The sequence below is a fragment of the Dicentrarchus labrax genome, unplaced genomic scaffold, assembly GCF_905237075.1.
Source record: "Dicentrarchus labrax unplaced genomic scaffold, dlabrax2021, whole genome shotgun sequence".
In the NCBI taxonomy this organism is placed as follows: domain Eukaryota; kingdom Metazoa; phylum Chordata; class Actinopteri; family Moronidae; genus Dicentrarchus; species Dicentrarchus labrax.
This window is the reverse complement of record NW_026136702.1, coordinates 10,622,601-10,635,588: the sequence shown is the minus strand read 5'-3', so window position 1 is coordinate 10,635,588 and position 12,988 is coordinate 10,622,601. Positions and strand designations below refer to the sequence as shown.

The 12,988-nt window shown below is 40.3% G+C and overlaps 1 protein-coding gene across 2 annotated transcripts; it reads right to left on the bottom strand.

Annotated features, from left to right (window-relative positions):
* Positions 1 to 2,398: 2,398 nt before the first annotated feature.
* Positions 2,399 to 12,308, bottom strand: zgc:123010 (uncharacterized protein LOC641500 homolog). 2 transcript variants are annotated; one of them, XM_051426648.1, is made up of 16 exons: positions 12,113 to 12,308; positions 9,203 to 9,285; positions 8,961 to 9,041; positions 8,772 to 8,828; positions 8,472 to 8,690; positions 8,161 to 8,274; positions 7,545 to 7,590; positions 7,253 to 7,346; positions 7,004 to 7,145; positions 6,777 to 6,881; positions 6,500 to 6,593; positions 6,308 to 6,341; positions 5,541 to 5,618; positions 5,262 to 5,364; positions 5,046 to 5,167; positions 2,399 to 4,902 (listed from the first exon to the last, which is right to left on the bottom strand). In XM_051426648.1, the coding sequence occupies exons 1-16, from the start codon at positions 12,168 to 12,170 to the stop codon at positions 4,767 to 4,769; spliced, it is 1,566 nt and encodes a 521-aa protein (XP_051282608.1). In that variant the 5' UTR covers positions 12,171 to 12,308; the 3' UTR covers positions 2,399 to 4,766. The 2 variants fall into 2 exon arrangements, with proteins under 2 accessions (XP_051282608.1, XP_051282616.1); XM_051426656.1 differs by having other exon boundaries at positions 7,253 to 7,343; positions 12,113 to 12,307.
* Between the last annotated feature and the right edge of the window lie 680 nt (positions 12,309 to 12,988).

The following is a 12,988-nucleotide window of genomic DNA, read 5'->3' as shown; positions in this document are numbered from 1 at the left end:
CACAACCTCAGGGTGAACGTGTGTAAATGTAACCAACAGGAAGGACTCTGCTTCCAGAATAGTTTCAAACATCAAGTTCCAAGTGTCTTAAAGAAGCTCTCTATACCACAGGGTAGATATTTCCTTGTTGAGATGGCCGCAAACCACCAACTCTAAAATAGGCCCAGCCTCACCGTAGCCATGGTGAACGTGACTGATGAGAATATGCCGTACCACCCTGCCCAGGAGTATGTTACTATAGTCTAACCTGTCATCATGGTATAGGAAGTTTGAAGATTTAACAAATCAGTGTAGATCCAGATGAAAAAAACGAGCACAAAGTCCTGTTTATGGCTTCCTAGCCGGGGTCACTCCAGTGCTCAGTCCTGATGCGACTTAGGTTTCCTCCAGATGTCTGCTGAGGCCTTTCTACATGTTTAAAACTTGTTTATTTATTTTCTGAGGCATTTCGGGAGGATTTTGGTACAAATTTAGCAACATGAACATTTTTGGGCTCGGGGTGTTGTGTTGATAAACTGTATTTGAGTTTTCAAGTAAACCTCAGTGGGCACCTTTTTGAGGCAGTGAGGTTTATTCATAGGCATGAAAAATTACAATCATGACAGGGGAGGTAGGAACTGAAACATCAACCACAACCGTAAAAACACTTACTCGTATGCAGAGTGAAAAAGAAAAAAAAAAAAAATCATATGTTACATATGTGCGTATTTGTGTGCACACGTGTAAACTTTGAAGCTGTAATTGAGATGTTTGTGTGTGCCAGTGATGGTGCGACTGGGTGGCAGGATGGTGGTCCCTCCCTGACTGCTAAACCCGAACAGGAAGACCAGACCCCCTATTAGCGGGGCCAAATCAGAGGGATCACCAAGGCCGACAGAGAGAGGAATAAGAGATGTAAAAAGCAAAAAAAAATAAAAAAGGGGGAGGGGGGGTTAAAAATATAACCATCATTGCTGTGTGTGACTTCCATTATAACTTGTGATGCGCTGTTGCATATCAGACTAATTAAACTAGACTAGACAGGTGTCCCTGCCTGTGTGCCAATACTTAACAGCTCAGTGGGTGTGTGTGCTAGTGAGAGTGCGTTACAAGGTCTCAGAGGGCTCACAAGGCTAAGAGTATCTGAGCGAGGCAGCTCTCTGTGGCAGAGCTCTCTCTCTCTCTCCTTCTCTCTCTGTCTCTCCACCTCTCTAATTACGCCGACCGAGCCGGCTCTGCCCTTACCCACAATCTGTGGAGGCATGAAATAAATACATGCTCTCCAACAATAAACAAGTGCCTTTTCAAACGACAGCACCTCCTCTCTTACTCACCCCCACTGCTGTCTCTCCAGGCTTTCATAGCGCATTAACTTTCAAACTGGCCATAGGAGCATGTAGGCACCTACTGTACAGAGGATGTGCTGTATAAGTTATAGGGCTGAGAGTGGGGCGAGCTGTACATAGCCGTTGACATCATTAGATCCAGCATCAAAGGCCATCTTTGCCTCAAGCACAAGGTGGGCAAAAGTTTGATTATGAGGTCAAAAATATTTAAAATAAGGTTAAAATTCAGAGTCTTAGCAGTGTATGCCTTAACACACCTACTTTTATCTGAAATATAATCGTAGAAAATCCTTAATATTCATACAGCCTAAAATCAATATTTACTCCACCAATTCAATAATGTACTTTAACATAGTTAGGGTAATTTAAAATTCAAAAACAAAGACAAAGTCAAGATATCCTGATTCTAATCCCTAATATGAGTCAAGCTCCAGGTTTTCTGTTACTGGGTTATTTTTTAAACTTTGGAAGGCATTATACAAGTTTTCACACTCGTTTTGATGAGTAAATTGAATTTTATGTGTAAATCAGTGCCCCTTTAATTTTGCAGCATGATATACTCTCACACTTTTATGGAGTACACGTGCATGTGCAGGTGGCATCAGGCTTCAGTTCCTCTCTATTCAAAATGTCATCTGTGGCATAATGGTTGCTTTTCCCACACGTTCTCAGTACTGTTAGTCATGTCTCCATCTCCCACTGGTCTGGGTGGTTACAGAGGCCCTAATGCATCTTTCATGCTGGCCACACAAGTGTCTTCTACTAGTGATGATAGGGTTACCATATTCCCTCCACACCAGTATGGTCTTCTTTGATTTACTTCTTCAGGGTTTTGAGCATCAGGATTTACTTAGAGCAACGTCTTGGTTCCTGGAGATTAAAAAAGATGATTGTATATGTGTTGTGTAGGCTGGTTAAGTTGGTGATATATTTCAAAGCAAACCTTTCATGTACAACCCTGCCACCTTGTGGCCAGAAGGAAAATCACATCCTAGTGCAGGAAAATTACAACATACCTCAGATATTTTTTCCCCCAGTTCCCCCATCACTCATGTAGAGAGACATATGTGGTATAGGTGGTTCAAATACATTTATTAAATATAAAAGACTCTTTTGCAGTGCAGTAACGATAATACAAAATATTTGGAAGATTAACAGGATTGCAGTGCTCTGGTTATCAATGTGTACATTATAATTAAAAATGCATGTTCCTGAAATAGTTTGAAACAAGGTAAAAAGACTAAAAACAGACCGAATGCATAAAATTTAACTCAGGGAATTATCAAATTTTGAAATATCTATAAGATGAAATCAAAATATACTATGGTATTAGTCTGCAAAATTATTTGTCGCTAACAGCACCAGTCAAATAAGGAACAAGCACTATTTCTTTTAAACAACAAGTGCAGTCTTGAGGTTTGGTGTCCAATTCCTTTTTCACAAGTTTTAACCATTAGACAGAAACTAATAAGAAAAGTAGAAGTGCAGCATGTGACAGTGTTTGCACCAAAGTATTCTCAATGTTTTTTTCCTCAAATCAGAAATAAACATAGGAGGGGACATTTATTTAACCTACCATAAAGTAAATAGACAAAAGAATTGAAAACTGTATTCAGCTCCCAAAGTATGTTGTAAAAAAGAAATGGAAAAAAAACGTAGGTATAAATAGGAAAATAAATACTCTGACTATGCTGTGCATAGTTTACTAGTGAACGTAGTGTGGACATAAGCCAGGTGTTGTAGCTGTGATTGTTATCTAGTGGATGATACAGACACATGCCAATGGATTTTAATGCACTGTCTAGTGTTGAAACTCATAAAACAAAGTTGCTTTCAGTGCAGAGCCGTTAGATGAAGCATTCTTTGGTTCACTGAAATACTGAAATGGAGACACCCCTAAGGTCAGAAACACTGCTTTTCAAGGTTCACAAGTTCTTTGTTGTGTTACACACGTTGCCATGAATGTGACTGAGCATGAATTCTTATAAGGCACTGTCTTGTAGTATGAACTAGTTTATAAATGACATCACCATGTCTGTCATAGAGATCAACAGACTACTTGTGCCAGAGGTGGCAGGTGTGTATGTCTGACACAGAAGTTACAATTAAGTAGCCACTTCTTCTTTTGCATAGACATAAAGCACTGTCATGTTTACTATGCAAATGTACCTGGAAAGCATATTTCATATTCTAATGCAGAGATAAAAACTTATGAAGGCTATTCATTTGCATTGGGTATGCAGATCAGTGCCGCAACTAGTTCTCCTATAGTCTGCGAGAACAAGAAGTCTGCACACCTGACATTTCATGCAATCCAATACAACAAAACCAAAAACTATCTCAACCTCAAAATTGCCATAGAGAAAAGGTAGTATTTATTCTACTGAATTGCATGAGATCGACAGGTGTTTCTGTTACTTCTTCCATACCCTACAAGTATGGTTATGAAGCACAATGAGCCCTCCAAGATAACAGAACGGGCATGCAATGTGCGGACTCACTCACAGCCAATAGGCACACCTAATCCACATTAATACATACAATTCTGCAATGTCGCAAGTCTATTTACCCATGTATGATCATCTTAACTAAGGCTACACAGCACAGTATAAAGGCACCTATCTGGGTCTCTGTAGCTTATTGGCTAAAGGAAAACCCTCATCTGCATAGGGGAGGTACTGAAATGTCAAGTACGTCTGTTGGTAAGTCTTTGGTCTGGTGGACAATATGCTGATACTGGCAGAGTGGGAATGGAGCCCCAGTATGATCCGCAGACTGGTGTGAGCAATTAAAAAGTGGTCTGAGAAGCTGTTAGAAATCAGCTTCACAAACTGCATGTTAAAGTATTGGTCAAGTGACTTTAAAAATGGGGAGAAACAATTCTTTGTGATAGAATTTCTAAAGAAGAAAGGTCACCAGGATCGTCACTGAGGAACCTTGTGTTACCTTTCATTACTGCTGTACATGACGGAGCCATTACTTCTTTTTTTTCCCCAATTGTGTACCAAGGCAGTTTCACTTCCTCGTTATGTTGTACGCCAATGAGGTTAGGTTGTATCCCTTAAAGCGAGAATAGGTCACCATGTGCCATGAAGCACTGCGGTTATGAGGGTTTTCATTCAAAACAAAGACTACACCAGGTGAATTTGTTGCTCACCTCTGGTTAATGTTGTACTACTGAGTAATATCGTTCAGTTTAGTCTTGGGTTGAAATAAAAAATTAAAAAAAACCTTCGTACTCCCAGTCTTTTGTGGCACATGTGTGACGATCCCGGCCTTAAAGCCTGAGTGTTGGCTAAGATCCATTGACTATTCTGGTCCATTCTGCTACAGTAAATATTTTTAGCCCTTAGAACCTGGTCCAGTAAGTGCCAGCTCCTTTTGGCTCAGTCTGTGCGTCCCAGTGTCCTGCATACTACTGGGGCAGAGAGTAGGCTAAGTTCAAGGCTGCCAGGGCTTCCTGTCCTTGCCTTTCTGATCAGGAATGTGTTTGTAGCGACATTTGTCCCCAAAGTGGCAACCGGTGGTTCTCCAGAAGTAACACTCGTCTCCGTTTACTGGGCCACGTCGTCGTGGTCTGGGCAGAGAGGAGGATGACATAAAGAGAGACAAAAGACACAGGGAAGGCATATTAAGTATAAAAGCAATAAAAACTGCAGTTCTATCGTATGATTTCGGTGATCTAGAGAGTTTCTAAAGTGAGGCTGAAGTGTGTCTTACCCAGCAGCTGCCCCTGCCTGCTGTGTGACAGGGAGACAGGTCTTAAGTGGAATAGGAAGGACCCTCTGAGTGCGGCGGTCAGGATAACGCACTACTAGACGTGTGTTCTCAATACAATAACCCTGAGAGAGGAAGCATATATCCAACTGTTAGTCTACAAAAATGTTCTTTAAAAACAGACACAAGATTGAGAGAGGAGAACAAGCAAGTACTCACATTAAGTTTCTCCATGGCACGGGCGGCCATGTTTGCATTCTTGAAGTTGACGAAGGCACAGAATCTCTCATGCAGCACACGGATACTCTCTATCTCACCATACCTACAACGCAAAGCAAACAACTTAACTGACAAGTAAATGTCTAAATATTGGACTTTCATGTTTCTGTTCAAAGAGGTACAAACGCAAATGCCTTTCCAGTTTTTTTTATTAGGAATAGGAACATTTAAGTCATATATAAGGTTAGTCTCAAATATTTTAATAGACTAGGGTCATACATTTTAAAAAGGTCCCATAGGTGTTTCTCAGTTAGCTCAGTCGTCACATTTCCCACCCACAGAGATGGACATGGGCTTCTGAAGGAAAGAGAAAGAATGTGATTGAAAGCAATAATATCACAGTTGAAATGAATCATTTGTTGGAACTTCACCAAAGATGTGACAACCTATAAAGACAAATGTTGTACACCCCTGACAATATATAAAAAGCTTTCAGGTTTATGAAGTGAAGCCAATGCGGAGGTGTCTTTAACTTGTATTCTATGTAATGGCCAGGAGGGGGCAGCTCCTGGAGTCTTGTGGGGAAAGGACCCTACTTCTCAGTTTCCCAATGAGATTATGGTCACAATCACTAGTTTCACGTCTTCTTCCATAGAGTATGATGTTCATTTAATAAATTATGGGCGTGGCTACCATGTGATTGACAAGTCATTCTTATTGAGTCTGTCCACCGCAACGCACAAAACTCAGATCAAACTGTCAAACAAGGCAGTGCAGATCAAGTATGAATCAAGATTATGTTACTGCATTGCATGTTTAATGCTCAAAATCTTTAAGAAACATCTGGAATACGAGAATGTTACGAAATTTGGCGATAGCCATAATGCCGAACTCAAGGCTTTAAAATAGTACTCCACACAGAAACTGGTGACGTCAAGATTTATACTTGGTGTAAACTAAAGTGAACAAAATCAATTTTAGCCTCAGGAGAGGCTACGTACCCCTCTGGCCCCTCACTTTGATTAAACAAACAAGTGGTAACCTACCCTGGTTGCATAACTGATGGATCTTGGCTCCCAGCTGCAGAACAAAAAGAGCTTGATCAATAGAATGTAAGAGGATAAAGGCTCATTTCATACAGTCTATTCTATACATTACTGCTTTCCAATCTTACAAAGAGAAAATGCAGGCCCATTTTTTTCAATATAAAATATGAAAATATGTACATGTGATCTTACCCCTGGCAACATCAGAACAAGATGCAAGAACAGCCTGCACAGTTGAAAATCTTTCCAGCAGCATGACGCTTTGCCCTTCCTCAAAACCAAGATCCTGAGGAAAGAATAGAGAAAAAAGAATAATCAGTCCTGAAAATCAAAAGGAATTAAGTTTTAAGTCAAGATGGCTAGCTTAATAAAATGTTGTTTCTAAAATGGAAAGTCCAGCGGAAGCTGTGGTCATTTTCATTCACAGCTACCAAGCTTTACACTGTGTTTGCAAGTGCACTGTATTTACCATTAACTGCAGCACTCTGCAGTTAAAAAGGTCAATGACAGCCTCCTCACAGTCTTTGTCCAGTTTGAGCACCTGCTCCATAGCCTTCTCTGCCTCACTGTACCGCTACAACACACACAAAGACCCACATAATGAGTTAGCAAAGACTAATTTTAACACAAAGGCTCTTCAGCAGATATTTCTTTGATTACATGCTGTATCCCATTACCACAGTATCCTGTACCCACCTTCATGCCCATGAGAGCACTGCCCTGGCGGAAGTGTCCTTTGGGCCAGTCTGGGGCCAGCTGAATGGAGCGTTCAGCATCTGCCAGGGCTTGAGGGTACTGCTCCAAGCAGTAATAGCAATAGGAACGATTCCCAAAAAACCTGCAGGATGCAATTTAAAAAAGGAAAAAGGAATATGTTACACATGTCTAAAATGTATGTAGTCCATTATAGTAAACTAGTAATGATGAGTACAGATGATGATGTACCTGTTATCCTTTGGATCACATTTAATGGCTTCTGTAAACATACTGACTGCTTGTGGGTACTGCCCCTCTTGCACCAGCTTTATCCCTTTTTCTGCTAGAAAGAAAACATGCTTGTAAATAATCCTCTGGTGAGCCAGTAGCCTGAGGACTGAACTGACAGTGCTGCATGCTGATACACTTGTACAAAGTTATGTGTAATCAATAATTTCCTCTATGGTTTGGTTTCTTTTTCAATGAATAAACTAATAAAAAGGGTAATTATGTACTCTGATGTGCAGAAATCATTCCTCACCTGTCAGTGATGCGCTTTTCTTAGTCATGGTGTCAGTTCCGTTTGTCTGTAAGAAAAAAAATCAGTTCATATTCACAGCTGTGAAAATGTACTTGATAATGAAGTTCAAGACATTCAACAGAAAATGCTCTGATTTACATAAAATATTAATATAAATAAATTTATCGCTAACAAAACCATAAATATGTACATATGTCATTTTTGTAACTACAGAAACAAAAACAGCTTTTAGAAGTATCTAGCAGCTGGTTGAGTGTTTTAGTTTATGCATCTACTTTTTGTCTACTTTCATCAACAAATGCTATTATATGGTAGTAAGACATATGTATTTCAACAACTAAAGCAATGCACACAAATGACCACGGTAAGCTTCATCCTACAGCTGAGTTATAGGACACACACACACACACACACACACACACACACACACACACAGACACACACAGACACACACAGACACACACACACACTTGAACAACTGTTGTAAAGGAATTCATGGTCCAGAGTCCACAACTCCACAGATCAGACTTTGGAACTGCTGCAGTAACAGCAGTAATGACAGCGGGAGCTCTTGCTATACCTACTCATCTTACATTATCTATGAGCGTTCATTCACCTCTCTCCTGGCTTCATTCTCCTTGTTTTCTTTGGACTTGCGACTTGTTCCTTTGGGTTTGATATGGCTAGCAGCATTAGCAAAGAAGGCACTGCTCACATCCCACTCTGGCTCCTGCGGGACACAAAGACACTGGTATTCAATCATGTGTCATTCAGTTCTACAAGCATGCAGGTTTTTATTTCAAGTACTACACCGAGTGACTCATTGACTTAATCTAGAGATGGTGATGATGATTAATGGTGATATTTTCTATTGAAGTTGTGGCTACAGTTTCACACATGCATAATACTCTAGTATAGTTCCCCTACCTCTTCAGTGGATCTAGCTGGGTTCTTCTGATGTCCTTTGATTCCTGAAGGAGCCATGACTGGAGTGGGGGTGCGATTGTGTGAAGCAGCTGCATCCTCCTCCTCCTCCTCCTCCTCCTCTTTTTGCACCCTCACTTTCTCCTCTTCAGCATCAACTTCTGCTTCTGACTCGCTGTCATCCAGTTCAGACTCTGCACCTCCATCCTCGTCTTCATCATCCTAATGTGCAGGACCACACAGTTATTCACAGTAAAAGGCAAATGTAGAGTGCATTCCTAGAGGGAATAATGTGATCATTACCCGTTCAGCACTCTCATTTTGCTTAACCTGCTCCTGCTTCTTACGTTTTCGACGGCGCTGAAACAGATTCAGTACTTGGCACATCAGAAAATGCATGACTTTACCCATCATTCATAGTGTAATAGACTGTATTATATTATATGTATTTAAAGTGCATCAAGAAGGATCTTTAAGGGTTGGCATGCTCACCTTTCTCTTGGCTTTACGTCGCTCTGCCCTCTGTCTGACCTTCTCCTCCTCACTCAAATCCTCTTCTCCATTTAATGCATCCTAAAGACACACACACACGCACGCACACACACACACACACACACACACACACACACACACACACACACACACACACACACACAGAGTTGAACATTACACATTGTACCTTCACCTCTTTGCTATACTGACAATGCCCTGTCGGTCTGACACCATTTGTTTACCTGTGACAAAGTGGCATCATTGCTTGGGTCAGAGTTTGCGGCACCACAGTCCATCTGCTCCTCCTGCTGCTGGACAGCGGGGCCTGTTGGGAAACACACAGCACATCAGCTCTAGGACCTGGTTACACAGTGTTCTGCTGTCTTCATTCTTGTCAATGTTTGGGAACCAGATATGTTGTCAGTTGAAACAGCTCTAAATGAAAAAATGTTTCCTTTCTCCTGCAATTTCATTGAAAAACAAACCTAAAAACATTGGAACATATGTCAAATCACATGTGACATCAGGCAATTTATCCCACAACAATCCCATCAAAGCTTGTGAATTATTTACGCACATTATGTTCTATCAGATGATTAATGTATAGCTATGTAAGGATATTTCACATGCCATCAGCTATACAGACTGAACATAAAGGAGTAAGCATCCATTAGAAAGAAAGGTGAAGCCACAAAATGATTTCCGGTTTGGCTCTATAATAACAATGATACCGAAAGAAACATTGGTTGACTGGATTGCAATTAAAAACACTACTCCTTCCTCATTCACAATCAAGTCTTACTGCTATGAACTTACATAACAAAGAAATCTCAATAACATTGGGTGGGGACAGGAAAGATGAGCATTGTTGCTTTAAAAAAGCCAAAATGTACACACAACAGAAAACTGATCAGTGAGATTGATTCAAGTTGATGCTCTACGGTTTTATGAGAAATGTGTTTACTCAAACTTTTTCACTGCCATGCGCCCAACATGGAACACACAGCTGCCTCGGGCACTGCTGTTTGAGAACACAGAATCTTTTCTCAGAGACTAGGGTGAAAAATCAAGACATAGAAAAAACAATTACTGCCCTGAATGCGGCGTGTGTGTGTGTGTGTGTGTGTGTGTGTGTGTGTGTGTGTGTGTGTGTACACGGGGGGAACAGATCGGATCAAAACCGAACCCTGTCACTGATCTGGGCAGCAGACAAATGGAAAGACAAAAGGAAGCAAAACACTGGACCATGCAGGAATCTGTGCGGTGTCAGATTTCCATTTGTTCAGCAAAGAACTCCAGAGTAGTGACAAATTCATACTTGGTCTGTGACTCATGCTGTGACGTGTGAGGAATAGATGCAAGGGTAACTTGCTTTGCTCCATTAGTGCAAGCTCTATGTGTTGCATACTACATTGCTTGTGGAAAAAAAAGGAAGACAAGCTGCAACTGGGCTTCCTCATTCTCTCTGTATGTATATGATACAGGGCACTGGGGCTCTGGGCAACATTTTGGGCAGTGCTGAGAAATATATGATTAGAAAGTGGAACATAAGTCACTATCTAATTTAGTTGCCTAAACCATCCATCCGTGTACATTCAAGCAGGGTTTTTTTTTTTTTTGCCTCATTGGCTTTGGTACAGTAAAGACTCTACCATTATACCATCGCAAGGAGTTAAGAAAGTGGAAGGAATTTCAGCTGTCCGTGTCTGGTTCACTACTCAAATGTCAAGAAACAACCACTGCTAAAGCACAGCTCCATCCCATTAGCTGAATCAGGCTTTTTGTTAAATCTTAACTATAATGGAATGCCCTCCCAACAAATAAATGATCCAAGATCCACAGACAAAAGCAACAAAAGACTCTCTGTTTCTCCCCTTCAAGGAGACTGCCTAAATTTGTGTCGAGTTGAAAGGTGAGCTCTTTCCACAGGAATGCAAAATAACTGTATCACCGTGGACCGGAGCTTTAACCAAGAAATCTGCTCTTTTTCTTTACTGATCTTCAACATGGCATTACAGAGAGAAATTAATATTATTATTAATATTATTATAAATAATAATAAATCTACTTATTAAGCACCAGTGGCATTAGGTGATTTTGGAACATGACTAGGACAGGAGTGTGTACACAGCAATAAAAATAGTAACACACTCACAGTGAATCATCAGTCTTTCTACCACAAAGTGCGTGGTTGCAAGGTACAACAGTGGATGGAGTCTTTACAACGTTAACACTGGATCATTTGTGACATGACAGCTCTTTATCAAAGAACCACAAAACAGAAGAAACGTGCAGCTCTGAGTTACCCCTGCCACATTAATGTGTCTCAAAGTGTGACATATATAAAAAAAAAAACACACAAAAGTAAAACAGGAGATCATAGCATTATTATTATTATTATCTACTTTCTGATCAGAGGCGATTAAATGAGGCATTCCTGGATGCTCCTCATCCGCCTCTGATGAAGGTTTTTAACAGTAAGTAAACCGACCTGCTCTACAAGCACACCAAACACACATGGAGAAGCGAGAAGAGGAACAAAGTGAGGACACATGACATGTTTTAAACACACATAACACAAATGCCTTGCTCGTGTAACTCTGAATGTACTCCACTACACGGCTTTTTGCCACCCTATTTGAAGGCATTGTTACCATACCAACATGCAGCAGGGAATGAACTCCTAATCCGTGTTAGTTTGAGCCTTTTTAATCTACATCTCCTGCTATATATATATATATAAAAACAGGCCAACCAAGGCGTGTAAAGTTCTGTTATTGCGGGCTTTTGCGGATATAAAATAAAAGTCTGTTAAAGTGTGTTTTAGATTATAACAACCGTCTTGGAACCGAAAGCGCAAAAAAAAAAAATAACTTGGAAGTGGTGCAAGCAAGGGTGGAACTGGTAAAGAGGGGAACTTTCATTGTTCAGCCAAGAACTCAGCAACAAGTTCACGACGAAGACAACTTCAAAATACAACCACAAAACTCAGCGTATCAAACAAACGAACAAAACACGTGTTAAGATATAATCCACGATTTCGCTGTCACACGCGTTTCATTGTCGTTTACGGGATCCGTTGAACTTGTGGTTGGAGTTTTTTTTTTTTTTTTTTTTTTTAGAAAGTTTTGAAAACCGGGAGTGTTTCTTACCGCTCCCGAGTCCCAACAGCCTGCATATATCTCTGGTGAATTTCATGAGCGCAACCATCCAGCATTATCGTCTCGGATATCCCACAAAAAATATTTAATCAAAGGTTTACGTCAGTGTGAACACGTTTGTAACATTGGGACAATCGATATCGAATCTGCGGGAATCTTTGGTGGTTAGTCCACTTCCTGAGCGTCAAACGCCGACGCAGGGTCCTCCCTGAGCGGCGTCTTAAAGGCACAGGACACCGTTATGATCGATTATTGAACGGTTTCAGATCTTATCACATCCAGGGAGTACCAATAAAAGAATGACGTCTGTGTATGCCTCTTATGGCTGGTAATTAATTATTTAACACGATTAATTCCTTTTGTATAGATTGTTATTGTCATATTATATGTGTAATGTACTAGCCTATACTTAATGCACCCTTTATGATTCTGGATATTTATTACAATTAATACAATACACAAGAATATAGGAATTCCACACACACTTGAACATAACAAGGTACACTTTCTACAATTTGTGCATCAAGATCCACTAACTAGATTTCTCATGGAGCTTTCAGTCAAACCTAAATTTAAAAATTATTATAAACAAGGACCGCAACGAAGCTTGTAAATAATTCTGAGTCTTTTTGGTTTGTAAGGTATTTTCTGTCATGCTAGATAGATGCACAATTATGTTAGTCCTTGAACTAGCCTTCTCAATAAAATAGATATTAAAGTAATGGTTGTCTATCAAAGTACTGATCTTGTAGAAAACCCATTAAGCTACAGTCATTTAACATTAACTTCATTCTAACAGTAATTTACACTGAATAGTCAAAAGTGTCCTGTGGATAAATAGGTCACAGTAACAAAAGCACAGGTGTA